We start from the raw sequence: 27,048 nt of genomic DNA, 5'->3' as shown, positions 1-27,048 counted from the left end.
TTACTATAAGCTGTATTGTGGCCTCTTTATTTAGTAAATATATATAAAATAATAATTACTGTTTTATGAGTACTTACTATATAAGAGCAGCTCACACAAATGTATGCAGTAAGCATTAGCATCTCTTCACATAGAAAGAAATAAAAGATCAAAGAAGCTAAGTATTTTCCCAAGGTTACACAACTAAGTGAATGGTAGAGTTAAAATTTAAATTGGGTTTTTGGATCCCAAAGACTCTGCTGTGTGCCCAAAGCCTCTTTAGAAACCATCTTTTAAAGGTTTTGGTAAAGCCTTCCAGAAAGAGGCACCTGTCGGGATGGTCAGTAGGGAAGGCAGAACCTGGAATCTGGAGTGCTTTCCCAGCCCCCACCAGCTAAGCGGGCTCCCAGGCACTGAGGCCCAGGCCTGCATGCCACTGGGGAATGGCAGGCTACAGTGTAGTTGGGTTAGTTAAGAGGTAGCCTTTTGGAGAAATACAGAATAAAAAAGGGTACATTTTCACCTATCAGACTGAGTAAGATCTGAAAATTGATTACTCATTCTTGTTGGCAAAGCTGTAGGGAAGTAGGTACAATCTTACATTGCCCATGAGAATGCAGATTGCCCCATGTGGGGCAGTTTGGCAATAGCTATTAATGTTACAAATGCACATATTTTTTGACCCGGTAATTTCCAGTTTTGGAAATTTATTCTGCAGATACCTGCACACATGCAACATGATATATGTACAAGGTTATTTATTCCAGTGTTGTTTGTAATAGCAAAAGATTGATCGTATCCTAAATGTTTACTAATAAGGGAACTAGTTCAATAGATGATGGAACAATGGCTGTATTCATTTGGGTAATGCTAATTGCTCTGACACATAAATCCCAAATCTCAGTGGCTTAACACAATAGAAATTTATTTCTCTCCCACATGAAGTCCAAAAATGGGAGCTCAGGGACCCAAGCTACTTTTATCCTCTAGCTCAGTGATTCTCAACCTTCCTAATGCCGCGACCCTTAATACAGTTCCTCATGTTGTGGTGACCCCCAATTTCATTGTTACAAATTGAACATAATTAAAGCATAGTGATTAATCACAAAAACAATATGTAATTATATATGTGTTTTCCGATGGTCTTAGGCGACCCCTGTGAAAGGGTTGTTCGACCCCCAAAGGGGTCGCGACCCACAAGTTGAGAACCGCTGCTCTAGCTCTACCCTCTTCCACTTATGAAACCCAGCTTCACTGTGTGCGTTAAGCCAGGAACGGGAAAGGACATGGAGGTGTGCACGAAGGAGTGTACATGGACTAGGCCTGGAAGTAGAGATTTCACTTTCACTCACATTCTATCAGCTAGAGCCACAAGGCCACATCCAACTGCTGGGAAATAGAGTCTAGCTATGTGTCCAGGAAGAAGAGGAACAGATTTGGAGATCACTAGCTATTTGTACCATGGTGAAACCAAATGTAGCTGTAAAAAAAAGATAAGGAAGCTCTTTATGTACTAACATCATTATGCAAAAGGGTAAGATATAATACCCCTTGTGTAAAAAGGGGGGAAGTATATATTCATGTTTACTCATATATGTGTCAGTAAGTTCTTCAAAGACATGTAAGAAACTTACCTGTTTGGGTGCAGGGAGTGGAAAGGGAATGTGGTAGGTGGGAGACTTCTCTGTATACTCTTGATTTGATTTGATTTTTCAAAATATTTTTATTGGCTTCAGAGAGGAAGGGAGAGAAAGAGAGAAAGATCAATGATGAAAGAGAATCATCGATTGGCTGCCTTTTGCACGACCCCTGCTGGGGATCAAGCCCACAAGCCCAGCATATGCCCTAACCTAGAATCGAACTGTGACCTCCTGGTTCATAGGTCGACGCTCAACCACTGAGCTACACTGGGTGGACTATTCCTGATTTTAGAGTTATATTAACCTATACAAATACCTGAACAGGCCACCAACCAAGTTGCTGGAGGCACTGAGTAAAGGGGGAGAATTTAAATATAAAAGCTTGGGATAGAAATTGGGGATAACCAGGTTTAAGGCAGAGGCTGGGCAGCGAAGCCTACAGAGACTTCCCAAGCCCCTTAGCAGACAGCTGCAGTGGCTCTTTATGTAACTGTGCCCTGAAGGCTTCTAGAGGCAATTAGAAATAGGTACGTGCAGAGCATGTTCCAGCAAGCACATCACTCCACTGGATAAAAGTCAGGACAGAGATCCAGAGGAAGTAGAACCTGAGTTGGTTTCTCTACAGGGAGGTCTTGCTTCAGAGCAAAGTGGATGGGCAGCAGGAGCTCCCCCATTCTGCCCTTGACTTGGTGCGTGTGTCATCCCAGTGGACCGGTTTTAAGACAGGGGTCTAGCGGATGGAGAGAGTTCTTACTCTTAGTGTGCTCTTAGGCTGATGGGTCAGGTTGGAATCACATAATTTTTATCTATTCATCTATTCATAGGTATTTTTTAAATGAGGAAAATAGGTTTTTAATATATTTTCATTGATTTCAGAGGGAATAGAGAGGGAGAGAGAGATAGAAACATCAATATGAGAGAGAATCATTGATTGGCTGCCTCCTGCACTCCCCACACCGGGGATCGAGCCAGCAAACCAGGTATGTGCCCTGACCAGGAATCAAACCGTGACCTTCTGGTTCATAGGTCAATGTTCAACCACTGAGCCACGCTGGCTGGGCTGTTCATAGATATTTGAATGGCTACTCTAGTCCAGGTATTGTACGTATTAAGATGGCAAAAATAAAGACGGAGGCCCTAACCAGTTTGGCTCAGTGGAAAGAGCATCAGCCTGCGGACTGAGGGGTCCTGGGTTCGATTCCGGTCAAGGGCATGTACCTTGGTTGCAGGCGCATCCCCAGTGGGGAGTATGCAGGAGGCAGCTGATCAATGTTTCTCTCTCATCAATGTTTCTAGCTCTCTGTCCTTCTCCCTTCCTTTCTGTAAAAAATCAATAAAACATATTTAAAAAAAATAAAAATAAAGATGGGCCCTAACCGGTTTGGCTCAGTGGATAGAGCATTGGCCTACGGACTGAAGGGTCCAGGGTTTGATTCCGGTCAAGGGCATGTACCTTGGTTGTGGGCACATCCCCAGTAGGGGGTGTGCAAGAGGAGTTGATCGATGTTTCTCTCTCATCGATGTTTCTAACTCTCTATCTCTCTCCCTTCCTCTCTGTAAAAAAATCAATAAAAATATATTTAAAAATAAATAAGTAAATAAAAATAAAGACGGAAAACATGGCAGGTTTTTGGATTTCCTGCCTACAGAAGGCTGTTCAGTCCAGGGATTGCCTGGCAGGCTGCTCTCCAGCTGGCAGGGTCTTTCATGTGGTGGGGGTGGGTGGAGGTGCTGGAAACTCACTCGCTGAATTGTGCTTCTGCGTGGTCTCGCTGTTTCTTCTTGCCCCTGAAGAAGTCCTCAAAAAGCACTCTGCAGTGTCTGACTTGGCTAAGTTCTCTGCTTTCCTCAGGGCAGCATCGACATGAGCTGTGTGGCTGTGATGGGACACTCATTTGGAGGGGCCACAGCTATTCTGGCTTTGGCCAAGGAGACCCAATTTCGGTGAGTTTCCCAGTAATGCTGCTATTTGTTACGTAAGTATCATGCACTAGGCACTGTTTTGGGGGCTGGGAATTTAGTGGTGAACAAGAAAACAAGGTCTCTGATTTCATGGGATTTGTGGGAGGAAACAGACTAGTAAACAAGCTAATAGATAACCAAATCCCCAGCAAAAAGTGCAATGAAGAAAATAAAATAGGACAGCCGTATAAAGGTCTAAGGGAAGATCATTCTAGGCAGAGGGAACAGCTAATGCAAAGGCCTTGAGGTGGAAGGAAGCTTGCTGTGTCAGTGTGGGAGGAGCATGGTGAGTGAAGGGGAAGAGATTAAAATGTGATCAGAAAGATAAAAGGGCAGATCACAGGGCCTTTGGTCAGAGTAAGGAAGTTAGGTTTTATTCTAAACTAGAGGCCCAGTGCATGAAATTCATGCATGGGTAGGATCCCTAGGCCTGGCTGGCGATCAGGGCCAATCTGTGGGGTGACCGGCGGGTTGATCAGGGGCCCCCCTGCTCACACTCACCTTGGCTGGCCTGGGGCCTGTGGGCTGGGGGCAGCTCCTGCATTGGGCATCTGCCCCCTGGTGGTCAGTGTTCGTCATAGTGACTGGTCGTTCCACCGGTCATTCTGCCATTTGGTCAATTTGCATATTAGGCTTTTATTATATAGGATTTGATGGAAGCCGTTGAAGGAGTTAAGGAGAGAAAAAACAATTTTTTACATTTTAAAAGATCCCTCTGGCTACTGTGTGAAGAGTAGATAGTAGCTGGACAGAAAGCAAAGAGGCTAGTTAGAGGGAGCTATTTTGGGGTCTAGGTGAGATGATGGATTTGCATTAAGATGAAGGCAGTGGGATGACGAGAAATGAATGGAGTCAGGACATGTTTTAGAATTTTCAGGACTATGTGATGTATGAGGTGAAGGAAAGAGAGGAATCAAGGTTTTTCATTTGTGTATCCATCATTTGAGTGAAGATGATCGCCCTTTCCTGAGAGAGAAGGCTGGAGGAGCATTTGGGGTGGGAGTGGGGAAGCTTGCCCTTGGTTACTGCTTGTTTACTGCTTGACACACTGGCTAGATCTCTGAGTTGTGGCACCAAGAGGCTTTTCCTAGTCTCTGCCTCATGCTCTGGGCTCACTTAGCAACTTGTGCAATCAGGGTGCTAAGCTGTATTTGTTAATTTGTCTGTCCTGCCTCCCTTTCTCGACTGGGGACTCCTTGAGAGCAAGATCTGTGTCATTTAGCCCTAGCTGGTTTGGCTCAGAGGATAGAGCATCGGCCTGTGGACTGAAGGGTCTCAGGATTGATTCCGGTCAAGGGCATATACCTTGGTTGCAGGCTCCTTCCCCAACCCTGGTTCAGGCATGTGTAGGAAGCAACCAATTGATGTTTCTCTCTGTGTCTCTCCCCCTCCCTTCATCTCTCTCTAAAAATCAATGGAAAAATATCCTCGGGTGAGGATTAAAACAAAAACAACAACAACAGAACTGTGTCATTTATCCCTGTATCCAGAGCATAGGCCTAAGCACACAGTCGGTACCCAAAGAATGTTGAGTGAAGGATTAAACGAAGGAAGTGCCATTCTGTGTAACTGAAGGCAGCTGCCTGAGCGTGGTATAGGGCGAGGAGAGGTCCGACCCTTGCTCTCAGTGAGTTTAAAATATAGAAGGATCTTTGGCAACAGGTGAAAGTGGTCTCTAGCCAAGATCCTAACCGAAGGGTGTGGACCCTGGTACCTCCTTGGCTTTCTGAACCTTCAGAAGATCTCAACACTTCCCCCCATTGCCCTGACCGCTTCTGCACGGCAGCTCCCAGTGTCTGGTCCTGTTGCAGGTGTGCTGTGGCGCTGGATGCTTGGATGTTCCCTCTGGAACGTGACTTCTACCCGAAGGCCCGAGGCCCTGTATTCTTCATCAATGCTGAGAAGTTCCAGACAGTGGAGAGTGTCAACTTGATGAAGAAGATGTGTGCCCAGCATGAACAGTCCAGGATCATCACTGTCCTGTAAGTAGACTCCAAGGCCATGGTCCCCAGTGCCCTGCCATCTTCTTGCCAGCTGGGCTCCCTTGATTACTTTTGGATTATCCAGAAGCTCTGCCTGTTAATGGGATACCTGAATGCTTCCCGATTTTCAAAATCTTAATTCCTTTAGAATTTCATATCTGCTCTGCTCCACTTAGTTCTACAGTGATTTCTTCACCAGTTTATGACTCTGTGATAGGATTTGTCTGTTCACTTCTGGGAAAAGGGTATTGTGGGATTGTGTGTTGGGGAGGAAAGTGGTTCTGGGTGGACTCCAAAGATCTTTAACCTCATTTGGGAATTTTATTGGGTCTTTTGAAGAATGTGGGTGAAGCCCGGCCAGCATGGCTTAGTGGTTGAGCACTGACCTATAAACCAGGAGATCACGGTTCAATTCCTGGCCAGGACACATGCCTGAGTTGCAGGCTTGATCACCATTGTGGGGCGTGCAGGAGGCAGCCAGTCAATGATTCTCTCTCATCATTGATGTTTCTATCTATCTCTCCCTCTTCCTTCCTCTCTGAAATCAATAAAAATGTATATTTAAAAAAAAGAATGTGGGTATGATAGACCTTTGACGTTCATAAGACAGATTTTTAGAGACCTTCATGACTACCTAAATTCAGACATCTTCCAGAAACCATCTATATTCTGGCTGAGAAAAACCAGTCTTTTCACTCCATCATCAGCACTATCAGCTTTCTTTCATAAGCCATTTTTCACAGAAAATTTTTGAGAAATTTTAAGAAACATACCATCAATGGGAAGTGGCCTAGAGCTCCAGGTGCAGGCTGAAGGCTCGCTAACAAGGCTGTGACTTGCTCCTGTCCTGCACTTGAGCCTAAAATACATGCTTCAAGGGTCCCAGGCCCCATTAAAGCAAAACAAGTAACTGCATGCCACAGACCTTGGAATCTTCCAGAAACCATTTCAGGTAGTTGAAATGCCAACTCCACAGCCCTGGGAGGCTAGGAATCTGCTCAGTAATAGCGGCTTCTTCCCTTGCTCATTTTGGCCCCGGCTCTCTTCCACCGGGCCAGCCCCCTCCCTTTCATTCTGACTTCATGGCAACAGAAGACTGCTTGGAAGTTTCCCCAGACCAGTCAGATTCAGGATCATTGTGACCCCTGGAGGAAAAGGTGGCAAGAGCAGTTGGAAATGGGTACACAAGGGGGATTTAACTGCTGGTAATGTATTCTTTCTTAAACTGAGTGCTGCACATTCAAGTATCCATTATATTATTCTTTATGCTTTTTCATGTGCCTTAAAAAATACATTTAAAAATATTTTTTATTGATTTCAGAGAGGAAAGGAGAGGAAGAGAGAGCTAGGAACATCAAGATAAGAGAGAATCATAGATTGACTGTCTCCTGTAGGCCCCCTACTGGGGATCGAGCCCACAACCTGGGCGTGTGCCCTGACCCAGAATTGAACTGTCATCTCCTAGTTCATAGGTCGAATGCTCAACTGCTGAGCCAAGCTGGCCTGGCAAAAAAAGACATTTTTGTAAAGTCACCTTTTTTTTTTTTGCATGATATCAAAGTTTAGCATTTAGATTTTTCTTCCTCATTGATTTGACTAGTAATTTTAGTTTTAAGTAATTTAGCCCAAAATGAACCTAGTCAGAATTTCACCTTTGCAGTAAATATATTTGATACCAAAGGACTTAAATTCTAATCCAGAAACTCTCTTTTACAAGCACTGCCCTCACTTAAATTCCTTTTTCCTGTTTACTTTGTGGTACAGTTCTGAAGAGAGGAGCTGACATGTTTTATGAATGTTCGGAAGTCACCAGGTAAAAGCCGTGGTGTTATAGTTTATAATAACATAGGAATGGCAGGTGCTGCAGACCTCGCCTCCTTGGCCCTGTCCCCACTCTGGCTAACTCAGCCTTTTCCCTGCACCGTCGGGCATTGTGGTCCAGGAGCTGAGGCAGCTCTGAAGCCAAGCACACCTAGCGCTGTCCCCTTACTAGCTGTGTGACCAGTTCTCTCCTGATTTTGTCAAAGGGGAATATTCTTCCCTTATTGTGAAAATGAAATAATGCACATAAAGTACCTTGCACATAGTAGGTGCTTAACAAATATTTGTGTGCCCTGACCTCAAAACTCCTACCAGTTATTTGTTTTTCTTTTCTTCTAGTGGTTCTGTTCATCGGAGTCAAACTGACTTTGCTTTTGTGTCTGGGAACTGGATTGGTAAATTCTTCTCCAGTCAAAACCGTGGGACCTTGGACCCCTATGAAGGTCAAGAGATTGTGGTGCGGGCCATGTTGGCCTTTCTGCAGAAGCACCTTGGTAAGACAGAACTGGGACTTCTGGGGCAGCCTGGGGTCCCTTAGATTTCCATGCACAGTAGTCTATACTGATAGGTCTCGGATCAGGGAGATTATGGCTAAAGGAAACTGACTGAAGGAGAGAGTTACATAGACGTATAGAAATAACACAGCTGAAAGTTTGGAGATCCTGACTCTGTCTCTTACTACCCCAATGACCTTGACCTACTCTTAACTTCTCTGAGCCTTGGTTTCCTCACTGTAAATGGAATATTCACATCTCTCTACTCCACTACCTCTGTTCTAACTCATCACTTATCTGTATGGTGGAGGAGGTTATGATGAGAAGTGGGTTAAATTTGTAGACGTGCTTTAATAAAAACGAAGCACAGGAAGATGGTGACTAATATCATAAATCACCCCAGCTAAATGGCAAGACCCGCAGAGGTCTTTGGTCCCGCCTCCTGTCCTTAGGAGATACCCTCTCATATCCTCCCTGCCACACAGTCCAGCAGCAGGGAGAGTGCTCTGCCACAGCGTCAGCCCTCATCACCACTGGAAACTTCAATGGTTGGAAGTTACTATTGTAGGCTTTTTGGGTTACAAGGACTAGAGAGATTCACTGATTTACCTCTGCTATTCGGCCAGTGACTCTCATGACCCACAGATGCGAGGACTCAGCCTTTGGGAGACAAGAGAGAAAGGAGGCTCCCTAGACCAGTGGTCGGCAAACTGTGGCTCGCGAGCCACATGCGGCTCTTTGGCCCCTTGAGTGTGGCTCTTCCACAAAATACCACGTGCGGGCGCGCACGTACAGTGCGATTGAAACTTCGTGGCCCATGCGCAGAAGTTGGTTTTCAGCCTGGGCGAGTCTATTTTGAAGAAGTACTGTTGATATTTGGCTCTGTTGACTAATGAGTTTGCTGACCACTGCCCTAGACAAAGCGATGCTTGTCTTTAATCTTAGCAGGTGATTAGGGTTCAGCAGGCAGGGGAGGGCAAGGGTCTTCTAAACAGGAAGCACAAAGGCCTGGGTGGGCCTGGTCAGTTTTGAGAAACTGTGTTCAGTGTATCTGGAGCTCAGGATGGTGAATTGTTGGAAGATGAAGGTAGAGAAATGGGCAGAAACCAGATCTCGAATCCCATGTATTTGCTGAAATAAGCTTGAACTTCCCCCCACAGGCTGTGAGAGTCCTTGGGTTCTAAGCAGGGGGATGTCATGATTAGACTTGTATTTGCATTTGGGCTGCAACGTGGAGGATGGGCAAGATGGGGCAGGTTGAGAGGCAGAGAGCCTGGGTGGGAGGCTCTTGAAGTATTTAAGTGCTGAGAGATAAGACAGAGTCTGAAAAAAAAAAAGCAGAGCTTCTCTGCTCCAGTTAATTAGCTTTGCAAAGAGAGAAAAGCTTTTTGATGGCCGCACAGTACCTTGTCACATGGGAAACTAAAATAGATTGAAGAGGCTGAGCAGAACTTCTCACCAATCCTAAAAAATACCACCGAGAGCACATAGTCCAGTGACACAGGGATGTTATTGTCCATCGAGAAGATTGGTGCTTCTCGCATATTAACTACATGCAGCTCCTGCCCCCACCTAGTCATTCTCTCTTCCCCTCTCCTGGAAGACTGACTATTTTACACCTTCTCCTTTATCTTCAAACCTCCAACACCTCATCCTTTTTGGTCTGCTCAAGATGGTTGTGCCAGCAATTCTTTTCTCTTTACCTTAGATCGGGGTGGGCAACCTTTTTTCTGCCAAGGGCCCTTTGGAAACTTATAACTTCATTCAAGGGTCATACAAAATTATCAACTGCCCGGCCGGCATGACTCAGTGGTTGAGCATCAACCTATGAACGAGGAGTTCATGGTTCGATTTCTGGTCAGGGCACACGGCTAGGTTGCAGGCTCCATCCCCAGTGGGGGGCGTGCAGGAGGCAGCCGATCAATGATTCTGTCTCATCACTGATGTTTCGCTCTCTTTCTCTTCCTCTCCCTTCCTCTCTGAAATCAGTAAAATATATATATATATTTTTAAAGAAATATCAACTTAAAAATTAGCCTGCTATATTGCTCAAACATTAATTAACTCACCCCTAAGGCCTTGGCAGGGCTAGACCAAATGCTTTCTCAGGCCTTAGCTAAATCCAGTGGTCAGCTCCCATTCCTCATCTCAGTGGAGCTCTCAGCACTGCTGACAGAGCTGTGATGACATCCTTCCAAGACAACCCACTGTGATTGTCTCCTGTCTCAGGATCTGCTCCTCCTCCGTCTACTTCGCTGCTTCCAGGGCTCAGCGCTTGGACCTCTCCTCTATCTATGTCCTAATGTCATCTAGTGGCTTTAGATGCCATCTCCAGGCTGACGAGTCTCCAGTTTATATCTGCATTTTGATCTCTCCCATGAACATCAGATTTAGATAACCCACTTATTCAACATCTAATAAACATCACAAAGACCAGTTGCAGTTACAGTCTTTCCCTTCTCAACTAATAGTTACTCCATCCTTCTATTTACTCAAGCCAGAGTCCTCATTCATGTCTCTTCTCTTACACCTCCCATCCCATCCCTCAGAAAGTCCTATCAGCTCTACCTTTCACATACATGTGGAATCTAATCACTTGTCACCCCACAACTGCCATGCTGTGCAAGTCAGCTCTCACCTAAACTTAAATTACTGTATCAGTTTCCTACTAGTCTCTCTACTGTCATCATGCCTCCCCACACAATCTTTTTTTTGTGTGTGTGTGTGTGTTGTCACTTTTTATTTATTTATTATTTATTTTAAAAATTTTTTTTATTGATTTTAGAGAGGAAGGAAGAGGGAGAGAGAGAGAAACATCAATGATGAGAGAGAGTCATTGATTGGCTGCCTCCTGCATGCCGCCCCCCTGGGATTGAGCCTGCAACCCGGGCATGTGCCCTTGACCAGAATCGAACCCAGGACCTTTCAGCTCGCAGGTCAATGCTCTATCCACTGAGCCAAACTGGCCAGGGCCCTACATATTCTTTTTAATAGTACAGCCAGAGGGATCTGTTAGAAAGCAAGTCAGATATTGTCACTCTTCTGCTCAGAATCCTCCAGTGTCTCTCCATTTCTCTGAGAGTCAGAGCCAATGTCCAGTGTCCTGCTAGACCCGATGATGTGGTCCTCCAGTTAGTCCCTCCTGAGCTCACCTGCTCTCTTCCCCCGGCCTACCTCACTCCTGCCACACAAGCCTCCAACACTCCAGGGACACTCTGGCTTCAGCCTTTGTAGTGCTCTTCCCACTGCCTGGAACATTCTTCCTGTGTAGTCTCGTGGCTCACTTCCACCTCCTTCAAGTCTTTGCTCAAATCTCACCTTCCCAGTGAGGCCCACCCTGACCAGCCTTTTAAAAACATTACACCTTCCCTACCTCCCTCAACCCGTCCTTGGCACCACCACTGCTTCTCTTATCTGGCTCTTTCCCCCCATAGCACTGATCACCTTTTCACATCCTATATAATTTATGATGTTTATTGTTATCTCTGCCCACTGGATTGTGAGCTCTACGAGGATGAGGATTTCTATTTGTGGATGGACTTTTTGGAACCAAGAACAGAGTGTGGCACGTCATGGGTGTGTTCAGTATTTTTTGAATTAATGACTATGGAGCATTTATTTGTTGAGGACCTATTCCATGCCAGGTTCTTTGCAGGGCACTGGGACCCAAAGATGAAGGCAGTGGGCCCTGCCTTCTGCCCCAGGTGTTGTTTGTTTTGAACAAGGAGGTCCTTTGCCTGCTCGGCTGTGCCCTTCTCCCTCAGCCTGAGGCTGCGGACCCTTTCTGACTGTTCTTACCGTGTCGTTAGACCCACCTGCCCATGACCCCAGTGCTCTCTCTTGATCATTCCCAGTGTTACGCTGCTTCATGATGTTGCCACCCTATTCCTTCTGCCCTTCACGGGGGTGGCCCTGGATTTGCATCCACTGGCTGGCGTACGAAGGACCTTTTCTTGCTCAGCACCATCTCTGAGCCTGAAGTAGGCTTCCCATTTTCTCACCCTTTCTGACCAAGGTGTGAACTCTGTCATTACCAGCTATAATGACATTGGACAAATCAGCGTCTTTAAGCCTAGTTTCCTCAACGATAAAGTAGGGCTAATCACAGTACTTAGCTAATAGGGATATTGTGAAAATTAAATGAGACAGTGCATGTCCATTGAGTTATTCTATAATGAGTTATTCTTCAACAAATGTTACTTTTTTGTTATCATTATTGAGTTATTGTGGATTAAGCAAATGACTTATGAAGCATCTTTATAAAGGCACTGAATGTACAGTAGTTACCATTACTGCTACCACCCTCACAACCAGTCCTTTTAGTATCCCAGGTGCTTCTCTCTAGGATGGCCCACCAAGTCTGTGGTCAGTACTCTTTGCTCTAAACTTACAATGACTTACCTAACCTTCCTGGGGTTTTGTGTGTGTTTTTTCCAGGCCTGAAAGAGAACTATGACCAATGGAACAACCTCATTGAAGGCATTGGACCATCGCTCACCCCCGGGGCCCCGCACCATCTGTCTAGCCTCTAGACACAACTGGACTGAATTCTCATTTGGGATCTGCCCATAACCTCCTATCAGGAAGTGGTCAACAGCCCTTCTTCACAGATCCAAAGGATGTAATCACACTGCTGATTGGATGACGGGGTACTTTGATCTTAGACTTGTTGATCTTAAATTCGTGGTGGGACTTGGATCACTTACTGATTGGCACACTGACTTTCTGGGGCCTGAACCCTAATGGTGTGGGGTTGGAGCAGTTGGAGTGGGGCTGGGGAGCACTCAGGCCCTAAGCTGAGCACTGTGAGCACTATTAACCCAGCAAGCCTTCGCCCTCACCTTGGGCCGGGTGGCTTCTGCAGTGAAAGAAATGAAGCCAAAGGATGGAGTGAAAATTCCTACCTTCAGGACCTTTAGCCAACCTGGCCCTCTCTCTTCATACCTCTCTCAGCCTTCTCCCTCTCCAGGGCCACTTGGTGAGTTCTCAGCACTTTGGTAACTTTCTAGGATATGGACCACCGTCAGGTTTTCTGTATTTTCGAGCTTCTCCTGCATGAAACATAGTCCTGGGCACTTAGGACTAAGTTATCCTTGTGAGCCTATGGAGGAGGGCAGACAGCATCGCCCTCACAGCACAGGGCGAGATGCGGAGCCTCAGAAGCTCTGGATGTCTTGGGGTTTTGCTAAAAATGTATCTTGACACAAGTAGGTTGAGTTGGAGAGTAACAGTGTTAAGTAGCCATTTGAACAGGCCCTTGCCACAGAGGGATGTAGTTTGGTAGCTAGAGTTCAGGTGGCCAACCCTAGAAAGGTTACGAACACTTTGGTCTTGCCTCTTACCTCAGGTATCGTGGGCCTCCACCTTGCTCAGACCGGGGTGCTATAAGTTGTCTGTTTTCTGGCTCTGAGGCCCTAGCCCCAGATTTAAGTCAGGATATAGGTTGAATTTTTATTCCGTTCCATTTATATAATATGAATGATCTTAATACTCATGTTTGCCTAATGATATGTTGGGATATTCTTTACTTAATCTGCATTAGAGCAAGATGGGGAGCCATCTGGAAGTAACTTTTCCTTCTGTCTTTCTTTGTTCGCTTACCACTTGTGACCACGCGGAAAAAAAACTTAACTTTAAAAGGAAATGAAGTCTTCCTGGGGAATCTAGTTCAAAGCTGTCTGGGAAGATCAACCTGAAAGACCCCTCTCCGCCACCCTAGACCTCTTACCTCAGTTCAAGTAGGGGACCCCAGAGGAGCAGGAACTAAAGGGACATGCATCTCTGCACAGCAGGTCCAAGGTCAGTGCCTCCACCACACGCTGGGACGAGGTCTCCCACCTCTTACCAGTTGCTCTAAGAGGTGAAACCTCAGATCCGTGGAGGCTCTGAACCGTGGGAGGATCTATGAATTCCAGTGAGACGTAGCGTAAAGAGAATATCACTAAAGCCTGGGCTCTAGAGTTCTATAGGCTGGTTTTGAGTCCTGGTTTCACCATGACTAACTGGGTAAATCTGAGCAAATGATGTTCTCCTTCCACTCTCGGTTCCTGCATTTCTAAGATGCATTATGATAGGAGGGTTAACTGAGAGGATGTATATGCGTATGGATTATTTAAAAGTATGTTTCCTATTTTCCAAATATACAAGATTTTTCCAGTTATCCTGTAGCTGTTGTTTTCAAGCTTAATTGCTTTTGGTCAGAAAAATAACCCATATGGTTTTCATCCTGAAACTTGCTTGTGGGCCAGTATGAGGTAAATTTTGTAAATGTTCCTTGTACGCTTAAAAAAACTATATTCTCAAGTTGTTGGCTCAGTCAACAGCATGGTGTTTTTCCTTCCATGAGAGCGCAGACAGATACGCAATAGGGCCTTCCAACCCCCGCTGGGGACCAGAGCCCCTCAGCACTCACAGAAGTGGCAGGTGCCCCCCATGTGCATGGACTGGTTCTGCAGCTTTAGCACATGAGCCCCACCTGCTCTCTGCCCTACATGATGCAGGTATATTCTGTAAAGACCGGAGCCTCCCAAGAGAAAGAAGTTGTTTGGAAACTGGATCTGTCTCTCCTCCATTCACTTCGTATTCTGTCAATGACTCATTTATGCAGCAACATTGGAGCAGGTGAATTTTCCCTGTAATTGAAAATGATTCTTTAAGCCACAAAACATAGCATTGACTATTTTGAATGGTAACTTACCAAAAAGATAGTGCACATATCTCTTAATGTGAATTGACCTCATTTAAATGTTTAGGATGTTTCAGTCAGGATAGACTATATTACATGGTAGTAGCAAGCAACCCGGAAAAGCAACAGAAGTTTATTCTTTGTCCATGCTACTTGTCCTCTGGGGGTCAGCTGGAGGGCAAATGTCATTTCCCTGCCCCTCCATGTCATTTTTTACAAAATATATTTTTACTAGAGGCCCAGTGCACAAAATTCGTGCACTCAGAGGTGAGGGGGTCCCTCAGCGCGGACTGTGAGAGGGCGCAGGCCAGGCCGAGGGACCCCACCGGTGCCGGGGAGGGATGCAGGAAGTTGGCCAGCCTGGGAGGGACCACGGGAGGCCTCCAGGGAATGTCTGGCCCATCTCACTCAGTCCTGATCAGCCAGACCCCAGCAGCAAGCGAACCTACCAGTCAGAGCGTCTGCCCCCTGGTGGTCAGTGCACGTCATAGCGAGCGATTGAGCAGCCTTAGCATATCATTAGCATATTACACTTTGATTGGTTAAATGGACGACTGGACACTTAGCATATTAGGCTTTTATTATATAGGATTGATTCCAGAGAGAAAGGGAGAGGGAAAGAGGGATAGAAACATCAATGATGGGAGAGAATCATTGGTTGGCTATTTCCTGCACACCCCATACTGGGGATCGAGCCCACAACCTGGGAATGTGCCCTGACTGAGAATTGAACCGTGACCTCCTGGTTCACAGGTTGATGCTCAATCACTGAGCCATGCCAGCCAGGCTCTGTGTCATTTTTATCCTTACTTGGGGACTCGGGCTGGCAGAGCTGCCACCGTCTGGAAGTGTTGGAAGAGCATGGGAAGCTTTCTGCCCAGAAGTGACACTCATTATTTCCATCCATATGTCATTGGCCCAAGCAAGTCATCTGGCCATACCTAACATCTCATGGCACCCCAGGAGAGCCAGAATATCTGTGGCCAGGCTCAGGGGCAGTGCAGTGGCATCCTTTGGCCTGTAAAGATATGATAGCTCTTTGCACCTACACTGCGTGGCTCCCAGCAGCTGTCCTCTCATCCTGGGATTGCATTTCATAGTCTGTGTCATCTCCCTATGGTCAGGCGGCCAGCCATTACTCTCCATTGCCTTCGATGTGCCAGCCCCAAGCAGCTCTCCCATTCACTTCAGATTTATTCAGATCAGCTACATTATTTACAACTGTCTAAAGTAAAAGTAGGTAGTTACTGAGAGAGGGCTTTAGGGACTCTCCTGCAACTAAAATGCACTGCCTTTAGTGCTTAGAATTTGTAACCCTTTCTATGCTCAGAGGGGGTATAGCAAGGTTTTTGGCCCTTTGCCTTGGTTAGCTTCCTGGGAATAGAAGGACACCAGATACATGACCTTTAGAAAAGCAAGATAATCCTACATAGTAATTGTCATGGGCTGATAAACTGCGTTCTGGTGACTCTTTTCGAGAAGCAAAGGTGTCTTGGGTTTCTTTTGCATCTTCTTGTTCCCATGCCATAAGGAACTATGCTCATGGAGGCCTCCTGGTGGCGTGTTGTGAAGGTTCTGTGCTGGGCACGGTATGTCAGTTAGGAAGGGAGGTGAGTCAGCACGATGGAATGAGACTCCTCGACTCCTGGTCCCTCCCACTTCCTGGAAGCATCAGGCTGAGGCTGGTTGGGTTCTTGCAATGCTTCCAACACAACTGCCCCCTTGCCCTTCCTCAAGAAGTCCACTGGGCTCTTGAAATATCACAACTTCATGTGTCGGCCTTGCGGGGACCTGCATCCGCCCTCTTTTTCTTCTGGGCACCACTTACCCCTGGACCTGCCAAGTGTGACAGAGTGACAGGAGGGGCCATACACTGTACTCGGGACCCAGTCCTCATTAGGAAGCTCACTCTGTCCCATCACGGCCAGATGCAAAGATCAAGTGTCCCTGGCCATAGCTGTGTGGCAGTGACCACAACGACGACGACGCTGATAATCACTGTAATAACCAGCATTGGTGAGGCCCCGGATGTGTGTCAGGGACTGTGCTCAGTGCTTTACAAGCCTCGTCGCATTTGCTTTTACAGTGACCCTGGGAGGTCAGGTGGCATCAGCCTCATTTTGTGTAGGAGGAAACAGAGCCGTAGAGAAGTGATTTGATTAAGTTCTCACAGCAAGAATTTGGCCAAGCTGGGATTTAGGCATCAAAGTCCAAGCTCTCAACCACTGGGCCATACTGCTTAATACGCATACTTGGTTTTGCACCTCCCCTTGTCTCTTTAAACTGTTAGGGTGGGAGGAATATAATTTCATGATAGATTGAATCAAGAATGTCAAATTTTCCAGCAATTTCTTTGTTTTAATTTTTTGTTGTTAATCCTCACCTGAGGATATTATTTTCCATTGATTTTTCAAGAGAGTGGAAGGAAGGGCAGAGGGAAAGAGGGAAAGTATAAAAAAGACACATCCGTTGGTTGCCTCCCATACACTCCCCCACCAGGGCCGGGGATCGAACCTGCAAACCAGGTATGTGCCCTGGACTGGAAGTCAAACCATGACCTTTTGGTGCGCGGGCCCACAGTCTAGTCACTGAGCCACACTGGCCAGGGCCAGCAGTTTCTATATGACTTGTATTGAGATTCAGTGATGGCCTTAGCACTACCAAGAAGTGGATTGAAGAGAATTGATCTTCATTGAAGACTGTGGGGCAGGTGTTCTCACCCATGACAGGTGAGGAAAGGAGTTCAGGAACTAAGAACATGGTCTTTGAAATCGGACAGCTCCAACACTATTATCCCTGTGACTTTATGCTAATTTATTAACTTATATGAGCTTCAATTTTCTCATTTATAAAATGGCAATTTTAATAGTGCTTACTGCTTAGAGTTGTAATAAGTGAAATAATGCATGGAAAGTATTTAGCAGTGTCTGTACTAAGGGATTATTAGACATTAACTATTGGTGTTCTTTTATTTGGTCCTCCTTACCTATAAGGTGAGGTATAATTTGCCCTTGTCCTCAACAGCCCCAGGTGGTCTTGGTCTAAGTTCCCATTCCACCTTCTCCTGTTTCAGTTACCTCCCTCACATGAAGCCTGCTAACCACCACTCAGCTACTACCATTGTGTGAGGGTGGAGCCAGAGGAAGAGAGAGAATTTTTCCATTCTCTTTGCTCTCATTTCCCTGCCCCTCACAGCAAACGTCAAAATCCACCGTAGTTCTAGCCTTGCAGGCTCTCTTTACCAGGGTCTAGTTTGGGTTTTTAACTTCACACCTGATCATCCAAACACACTCATCTGTGCACAAAATATAAACGAAAGGTCCTAAAATGTTGAATGGGGTGCTCAAAGGAGGTCTGTGTAGAGGACGTGGGATAGGAATTTGTAGGAGGGGCCGGTTGTGTTCATTCTTGTCTGCTGCCTCTGAGGCGGGGGTCAGGGTAAAGTACCCGTGACCTCAGGAGAAACTTCCCCAGCCTGAGAATGGCCTGCGAGTTACCTCCACACAGCTCTCTCCCTCACGGCCATATCTGATTTCCTGCCAAGTTCTTTTGTTTCTTCCCACTTGGTGGGTCTCACTCCCAGCCCATCCTTTCCATTTCATTCCGGCCTAGTCCCTCCCGTGGACTCACCCGGAAGTCATTTTTACAGTCTCCTGGACTCTTCACTTCTCCTTTCCGCTGCATTCTGCTGCCAGATCTGCCTGAAACACCACTTTTATATCAAAATACCAGCTTGGCAAGGTGGTCCAATGGAGAGAAGACCAAACTGATTGGAGCCCTGGGTTCTTGTCTCAACCCTCACAGTCTCTCGGTCTATGGCCTTGTGCGTATGCTTTTCCTCTGGTGACTTCAGCTTCCCATAGGTAAACCTGGATGTAGGGTGGTGGTGGTTGAACTGGCTGGTCCCTCAGGAGGGCTGGCATTTCACGTCTCTGTCACTGCGTTGTCCAGACTCTACTGGACTCTCTTTTCCCTGTTCAGTTGCATCTCACCCCCTCATTCTGTCTGGTCTTGCCCCACTTCTGTCCTCTGCTTCCTCCCAGGCACTCTGCTTTTTCCACATTCCCCTTAGCATGCCCACCCCTTCCCCAGACTAACGTGCATGCCCTTTCCCCTGGTCTTTTCTGGCGTGGAGGGGCCTTCCCAACTGCCTCTCTGTATATCCAAATATGGCTGATCCTTGGGCCTAGTTCTAGCTCCACCTCTTCTGTGGCAGCCATTTTTATGAATTTCAACTAACATTTGATCTCTTGGCCTCCTGTTGCCCAAGAGAAATCTATTCTGTGCCATATCTGGTATTGTACTTTCTTACATTATTCCAGGAGCAGGCCTATCTGCTGGACAGGGAAACGCATCCTCCTGTTGACTGACATGGGGAGCAGGGATTGCTGTCCCCTCCCCCACACCAGCGGGTTCTTGTTCCCCAGCCAGACTTGGGAACAGCTGGTATTTGCCCAGCCTTCTGATGTCTCCAGCTGCCCCTGCTTTTTTTCTTTGGTTTTCTCAGGTCCCAGCTGTAGGGCCCAGGGCAGAGCCACTGGACGATGCAGCCAAGGGCAGCTGGAGCAAATAAGATACATGGACGTGTAGCAGTTGCGAGTTAGAAGGAAGGCAGAACTGAGCACAAATCACACCAGTGTGGAAAGTGAGGGAAAGCCGTTTGCCAGCTTATTTTTCCCATCTTGCTTTCATCTAAAAAAAGAAGCTTCTCAGAAAGACAGTCCTCCTCAGCCTGCGAAGCCAGGTGGTCCCTAGATTCCTGCCAAGTGTGCATATATAATTACTCATCTTCATGGATTCACACCCAGGTCTGAATCTAAACACTGGTACTTCTTTGCCATTTGATCTGGAACCAGCAGACCTTTCTTTTTCTATGAATTGGGGTCACTAATGTCTGCCTTGCCCCCTCAGTGTTTGCGGGGGGGGGGGATGCGTTCCATGTAAAATGTAAGAGCACTTTGTAATTTATAAAGCACTGGACCAATCTATGTTGCTATTAATAGGAAATGTGCCATATTTTATTTTTACTGCAGTGTGCTACTAAATGAGCACTTATTCTGTGCCAAATACTGTGCTAAATGCTTTACATACACTGTAAATACATTTAATCCTAACAACTTTCCTGTGAAATAATGCGTGTTATCCCCTTTCAACAGATCAGGAAAGTGAGATTCAGAAAGTTTGGTGCTGCAGCCAGGACTTGAACTTCAACTGCCGGGTTCCAAAGGCAGTGCTCTTAATTCCTGTTCATTCCTGTCTCACAAAAACAAAATGGTTCTTCACCCCGAGTAAGCTAAGATAGCCCACAGTCTGAGCTCCAGTAAATGCCCTGTGCGTTGGGTCATATAAAGAGCCATTGTTGTCGAAGACACGACTGAGTCCTGACAGCGCACCGTGAATTGCTTTTCTGCCAGTAGAGATGGGCTGGCTCCATCCGTTCACCCATCCATCCATCCATCCACCTACCTCACATAAAGTTAACCATAAGTGCCGTACAAACCATGGAGCCAACCAACTGGCAGAATGGTATTTTTAAATCTCTAACTCATAGATTATAGATTAGTGATTCTCAACTCTAGACGCACATCAGAATCACTTTGAAACTACATAAGAATACACATATTCTACTCTGGCCAGGTAGCTCAATTGGTTAGAGTGTCTTCCCAATACCTCAAGGTTGCAGATTCGATCCTCAGTCAGGGCACATACAAGAATCAACCAGTGAGTGCATAAATAAGTGGAACCAATAAATTGATGTTTCTTGCTCCCCATCCCCTCTCTCTCCCCATTTTCCCCTCTTTCTCCCTCCCTTCCATTCTCTCTAAAAATTAATGGAAAAAATATCCTTGGGTGAGGATGAACAAAAAACATGTTCTGGCCATATCTCCAGAGATGCTGATTCAAGGTATAGGGAGGAGCCCAGGGTGTGTGTGTGTGTGTGTGTGTGTGTGTGAGAGAGAGAGAGAGAGAGAGAGAGAGAGAGAGAGAAACTATTAGCTTTGCCCTGGCTGGTGTGCTCAGTGGTTAGATCGTTTCTCCCTCTCTCTCCCTCCTCTCTACTCCTCTATCTAAAAAACATCCTCACTTCTCTGGTGAACATTACAAAGAAGAGAGATAAAACTATTAACCTGTTTTCTCTTCTATGAAACAAGAGTATTTGCTGGCTGAAAAAAATAGAATCATTAAGTTTTAGACTTGGAAGAGCCCTTACATCATTTGGTTCGTGAGGAAACCAGAGCTCAGACAACCTCAACAAGTAGCTGGCAAACTTGAGTCAAAATTCAGGTCTTCTGACTCCCAGTCTAGTGTTTTAGATATATCCAGGGGCGCCGGGGCTTGTTTGGATCACTAAGAAAAACCTCAGGTCCCACTCGCCACGACATCCATGATTCCCAGCCGTCACGCCTTGGAGTTTTTGTGTAAGAAGAAGCCTGGCTAGAAGGCCTGTGAGAAGCTATTGAGATGGCAGTTCTCATGTGTGTTCACTTATTCTGCAAGCACTTACTGAGGTACTGGGTGCTATGGCTGGCACCGCCCTCAGGGACTGAATCTAGAGAACAAGGAAGGCAAGTCAGCAGCTTGATGAGTGCTAAACAGGGCGTGTATGAGGCGCAGAAGTGGCACAGGGTGGGCTCAACCTCAGCAGAGTAAAAAGGCGCCAGAGAGTATCATATACTTGAGCTTGGTGTTTGTATTAATTATCTATTGCTGCATAATAAATAGTCCCCAAATTTAGCAGCTTAGAGCAACAAGCATCTCACGCTTTCTGTGGCTCAGGAATTCAAGAGTGGTTTGGCTTAAGGTTTGTCATGAGGTTGCAGTCAAGATGCCAGCTGGGCCTGGCTGGTGTGGCTCAGTGATTGAGCATTGACCTATGAACCAGGAGGTCACGGTTCAGTTCCCAGTCAGGGCACATGCCCGGGCTGCAGGGTTGATCCCCAGTATGGAGCATGCAGGAGGCAGCCAGTCGATAATTATCTCTCATCATTGATGTTTCTCTCTCTCTCTCTCTCTCTCTCTCTCTCTCTCTCCCTCTCCCTCTCCCTCTCCCTCTCCCTCCTTCCCTCTCTGAAATCAATAAAAAAATATATTTTTAAAAAATAAAGATGCTGGCTGGGCCCTAGCTGGTTTTGCTTGGTGGTTAGAGCACCGGCCTGTGGACTGAAGGGTCCTGGGTTCGATTCTGGTCAAGGGCATGTACCTTGGTTGCAGGCTCGATCCCTGGCCCCAGTGGCGGAGCATGCGGGAGGCAACCGATCGATGTGTCTCTCTCACATGGAAGTTTCTCTCTCTGTGTCTCTCCCCACCCTCTTCCACTCTCTGAAAATCAATGGGAAAAATAGCCCCAGGTGAGGATTAACAACAACAACACAAAGATGACAGCTTCGATGCCTACCATCTGAAGGCTTGACTAGGACTGGAGGATCCCCTTCCCCGCCGGCTCACTCACATGGCCGTCACATGGCCGTACAGGAGGCCTCAGTTTCTCAACAGGCGAGCTCTCCATGGGGCTGCTGCTCCAGCCGTGGCAACTGGCTTCTCCCCCAGCAAGTGGTCCAGGGGAGTAAACGAAGCCACAGCGTCTCCCCATCCTGGGAAGCCATGCTCCCTCCTTTCCACGGTGTCATATTAATACACAGGACAGGCCAATTCAGTGGGGGAGAGGGGGACAGGAGGGCTTGGCTACCAGGAGGTGGGGCTCGTTGGGGACTGTCTTGGAGGCTGGCTACCATGGCATTGAAGATGAATGGAATTTCCCAGATGGACAAGGGCGGAGAAAGGCATTCCAGGCCGAGGAAAGGCAATAAATAGCAGGGAAAGTAAATAGGGCACCGCATGTCCAGGGCATTGTAGCTGGATTTTTGAAAATGGGGAAAATAAGGATATGGGAGAGCTTACAGAAATCAGCCTTCTATGCCCAGTGCACAGGTTGGGCCTTATCGTGTTGGCTAGTGGTTTGCAAATGTTTCTGCAGGTTGCAATCACCTGAGGAGGTTTTAAAACTTCCAATGCCAAAGCGACACCACTGTCAATTAAATAAGACTTTCTGGGCATAGACCTGGATATCTGTAGTTTTTATTATTATTATTTACTTTTTTATATTATTATTGATTTCAGAGAGGAAGGGAGAGGGAGAGATTGAAACATCAATGATGAGAGAGAATCATTAATCAGCAGCCTCCTGCACTCCCCCCCTCCCCCCGCCCCCACCGGGGGTGGAGCCCACAACCCAGGCATGTGCTCTGACCTTAATCGAACCTGGGGTCCTTCAGCCCACAAGCTGATACTCTATTCACTGAGCCACATCAGCCAGGGCCTGGATATCTGTCCTTTTTAAAGTTTCTCAGGTGATTCCAAGGCTGAGCACCAGTGGTGCAGGCAGCGTGGAGTAAGGGAAAGCTTGAAACAGGAGAGTCATGTGATCAGATGTTCGGTCTCTTCTCCTGGAAGTACAGCTATACCTTCCTTCTCGGCTCCCCTAGGAAAGTACATATTAGAACTAGAAAGGCCCTGTCATCCACGCTCACCTCCTCACTTAGGTGTTATGTTTCATCATTTCTACTACCAAAAATTGAGCAGAAACATTTAAACTCTAGCAGCCCCAAATAAGTTCCCAGCATCCTGAATTACCTATTTAAATTTCCAAGCCCAGGGTTGATGCCAACATTCTAATATCAACCTAACCACTTTCGAGGGTTTTTCCCCACTTTCATACATGCATTTCTCTGTTTGTGCATGGTCCTCACATGCAACTGTCCGAGGCAGTAGGGTGTAAAGGTTAGGGCATGGCCTTCGGAGGTGGGTGGACCTCTGGATCTGAGTCCTGATGTCATCGTTTATTAACTGGTGGATAGAGTGTGGGCCCATGGACTGAAGGGTCTCTGGTTCCATTCCGGTCAAGGGCACGTACCTTGGTTGCAGGCTCGATCCCCAGCCCTGGTCGGAGCTTGTACTGGAGGCAACCAACTGATGTGTCTCTCTCTCTCTAAAAATCAATGGGAAAATATCCTGAGGTGAGGATTAAAAATAAATAAATATAATAAAATAAAATGTTAGTGCTTCCTTTAAAAAAAAAAAAAATACCGCCCAGCCAGGCTGGCTGTCATTAAGCATCGACCTAAGAACCAGGAGGTCATGGTTTGATTCCTGGTCGGGGCACATGCCCGGATTGTGGGCTTGATCCCCTGTGTGGGGCATGCAAGAGACAGCCGACTGGTGATTCTCTCTCGTCATTGATGTTTCTCTCTCTTCCTCTCCCGTTCTCTCTGAAGTCAATAAAAAAATATTTTAAAAAAAATACCTACCTCAGAAGATGCTCAAGGATATGAAATGAGACTATGCATGCCAAGACCTCTGCTCCCCCTCCCCCCAAAAAAAGATCTCTGCCCAGTGCACATAGTGTTCAATAAATGTTAGTTTTTCAACATTCCAAAGGCATTTAATATTCTGTTGCAGCAACACCCATCCCCCCACCTCCTGGGTCTGCCTAGTAGTTCTCCCCATTGCCAGACTATATAAGCCATTTCTTTCTTTTTTTTTTTTTTTTTAACATATTTCTTTATTGATTTCAGAGAGGAAGGGAGCAGGAGAGAGAGATAGAAACATCAATAAGAGAGAATCATTGATTGGCTGCCTCTTGCACGCCCCCTACTGGGGATCAAGCCCACAACCCGGGCATGTGCCCTTGGCTGGAATCGAACCTGGGACCCTTCAGTCCACAGGCCAACACTCTATCCACTGAGCCAAACCAGCTGGGGCTATATAAGTCATTTCTAATCCTTTTTAGTTATATTATACATTTCTTTATATAAATTGGTGGGATGGGTTCTTTAAAGTTATTTCCCTAATTTCTTTAGTTCTGGAAACTAAAGATTGGAGAGGTGAAGTATCTTGTCAAACAAAAGTCATACTACTTGTTAGTAGCAGAGCCAGGACTAGGGCCCAGGTCCCAGGTACCCTGAGTCTTGACCTATGTTCCCTCCACCAGGACACCCAGCCTCGATACTCACTGGAGACTGGAGGACTGGCCCTCTTGCCTTCTCTTCTGAATGATTCAGATCTCCCATTGTGTCCTCTGACATCTCTCCCACCCTTTCATCTGCCTCGAGTTTCCTCATCAATCCAGTATAATTGGAGCAGCATCCCTGCTTGTCCCCTGGGGAGTGGGAGCAGACAAGGACTAATGCTTTGGAGACCTGGACTCATCCTTGGCGCCTCTGGGTCTCTGTTGGCTGATGTTGTGCAGTCAGACGGAGATGGGGATCCTGTCTGACTCAGACATACTCCTCCCTCCTACCTAGAATGCTGTCTGGTTTTATCAACTCCACCTTGCCGGAAAATAACACATAAGGGACCCTGAAGATTGTTCTCTAACCTAGCCCCTGTTAATCTATAATAATAAAAGCATAATATGCTAATTAGACCAGATGGCCAAATATTCTTCCGGACAACATTCTGAATGACCTTCCGGACAAAGCCAGGGTTTTGAGGGCTGAGCGCCTTGCACGAATTTTGTGCATCGGGCCTCTAGTTAAAAAATAGCTGAGGCTCAGTGATGAAGGGTGATCACTGGCCTATCTGGGACTGGGACCCAAGCCTCCTGACTCCCAGTGTGGTGCTGGCGACAGAGCACTGGGCCAGGCTATACCAACTGTGTGAACTGGGGCAAGTGAGTTAAAAGATGCTCAATTTCCTCTTCCATAAAATGGTAATATCCAGCTCAGGGGTGTTATAAGAATTAAATGAGATAACTGATGCAGAGTCTGGAGCACTGTGCTCTGGAAATGGTAGTTATTATTCAGTAGGGTGCACTGGTTAGGAGTCTGGGCTCTGGAATCAGAAAAACGATTAAAATCCTAGACACCCACTTACACGCTGGGTGATCTAAGATGGCTTATTTAAAAAGAGCTAATAATTACTGAATTTATTCTAGGCATTAAGCCAAGTGCCTTAGAAATATTATTCCATGTAACTTTCCCAACAGTTTTAGGAGGAAAGTGCTATCAGTATCCTGGTTTTATAAGTGAAGATACTGAGGCATGGACCAATTCAGCAACTTCACATTCCCATTGGTTTTCCTGGTTATTCTCTAGTTTGAATTCTTTCTGCCAAACACCCATCTTCCCCATCGATGCTTAAGAATTGTCTCCTGACTTTGAACTTTGCAACAGGCTGTACTCTCTTAAGCGCGCCCTTACCTCTTCTCTTCACCAAGTCCTGTTCCCCCCTCTGTTCCAGCATCGCTGACTCTCCTCTGAGAAATCCACCCTGCTCCAGCCGCTCTCTCTCCTGCCCCCTGTCATCTCTGGATCTATTCCCAGGTTTGTTAGTTTCACTTTTCCTGGTACGTCTCTCCTATCCAAGTCTCTGTTGTGCACCCTGGTTCCCCCTGACACCAGGGCTTCCTGAAGGACAAGTGCCCCTGCCAATCAATGCAACCAACACCACACCTGATGGGGTCACCTCTGGACCAGGTGTTGGGTGCTGCCCTGATCATTAAGCCAGGCTGACAAATCACATACTGCTCACCCCTGCTCATAGAACAAAACTCAGATTTCATACCCAAAACGTGTAAGTCGGAAAATATGAGCATCAGCAAAAATTTGGAACGTTGGGAACAACAATCCCCTTCTGGTGGGACAGCAGTAAACACTTATATGATTAACAAAACCGCCCATGCCATTAACAAAACATTAAATAACCAATGTTTTCATTTATCTTAGCATTTTACAGCCTCTTTTTCCTTTTTGGCATAAAAGATATGTGCCTTTTTTCTAATCTTTGTACGTCTATGTTTTCCACCTTTTTATTAAGAAAAACTGCAAACATAGAGAAAAACTAAAAATAATAATACAAGGAACACCTGTAGTCCACCATCTCGGTTCAATAATTTGGAGACTCTTACTCAAGCAGTTTATAAAATGTTACCTTCATAGGTCTTTTGGGTTAGTTGTTCTGTTTCCTGTATCCCATTTTCTTTCTGGGATTCCTTTTTTTATTTTCCTAGAGGATGCCTACTTTTTGGAAAAGTCTGCCTGAGAGGGAAATCTGGAGTCCTTGGAGGACCTCAGAGATGTAGCTACTTTGGCTGGGGAGAGAATTCTCGGGGCTGTCTTTCCCCTCAGAACTTGGGAGGCCTTATTCCTTTGTCTTGTGCATACAGCACTGCTGTTAAGAGATCTGATGCCAGTCGAAGTCTTGGTCCTTTATTTCTAGAAAGCTTGGAAGCCAACCTTTATCCCCAAAGGTCAGACACTTCACTAATACTAGTCTAGATATGCATCCCTTTTTGATTGAAAGACATCCTATCTAATAAAGATGGAATATGCAAATTGACTGTAACCTCACAACAAAGATGGCAGTGCCTACAGCCAATAAGAAGGGAATATGCAAATTGACATGACAAGGCAAGAGGCGGAAGGCAGCCCTGGCCAGAGCGAAGGCAGAAAGGCGGCTCCAGGCCAGAGCGAAGGCAGTGCCGGCAG

General features: G+C 46.3%; 1 protein-coding gene across 1 annotated transcript in view; it reads left to right on the top strand.

The window, feature by feature from the left end:
- PAFAH2 (platelet activating factor acetylhydrolase 2) overlaps positions 1–14,038 on the top strand; it is a 33,421-nt gene extending 19,383 nt beyond the window's left edge. Inside the window, exons 8-11 of the mRNA XM_070404409.1 lie at positions 3,472–3,563; positions 5,393–5,563; positions 7,724–7,878; positions 12,316–14,038. Coding sequence (XP_070260510.1) covers positions 3,472–3,563; positions 5,393–5,563; positions 7,724–7,878; positions 12,316–12,410 — 513 coding nt within the window. The 3' untranslated portion in view covers positions 12,411–14,038. The remainder of the gene's footprint in view (positions 1–3,471; positions 3,564–5,392; positions 5,564–7,723; positions 7,879–12,315) is intronic.
- The last annotated feature ends 13,010 nt before the right edge of the window (positions 14,039–27,048 follow it).

The sequence above is a fragment of the Myotis yumanensis genome, unplaced genomic scaffold (assembly GCF_028538775.1).
Source record: "Myotis yumanensis isolate MYYU_CA2020_CCGP unplaced genomic scaffold, mMyoYum1.0.hap1 SCAF_2, whole genome shotgun sequence".
Lineage (NCBI taxonomy): Eukaryota > Metazoa > Chordata > Mammalia > Chiroptera > Vespertilionidae > Myotis > Myotis yumanensis.
The sequence above is the reverse complement of the archived record's forward strand: the minus strand, read 5'-3'. Positions and strand labels throughout refer to the sequence as shown.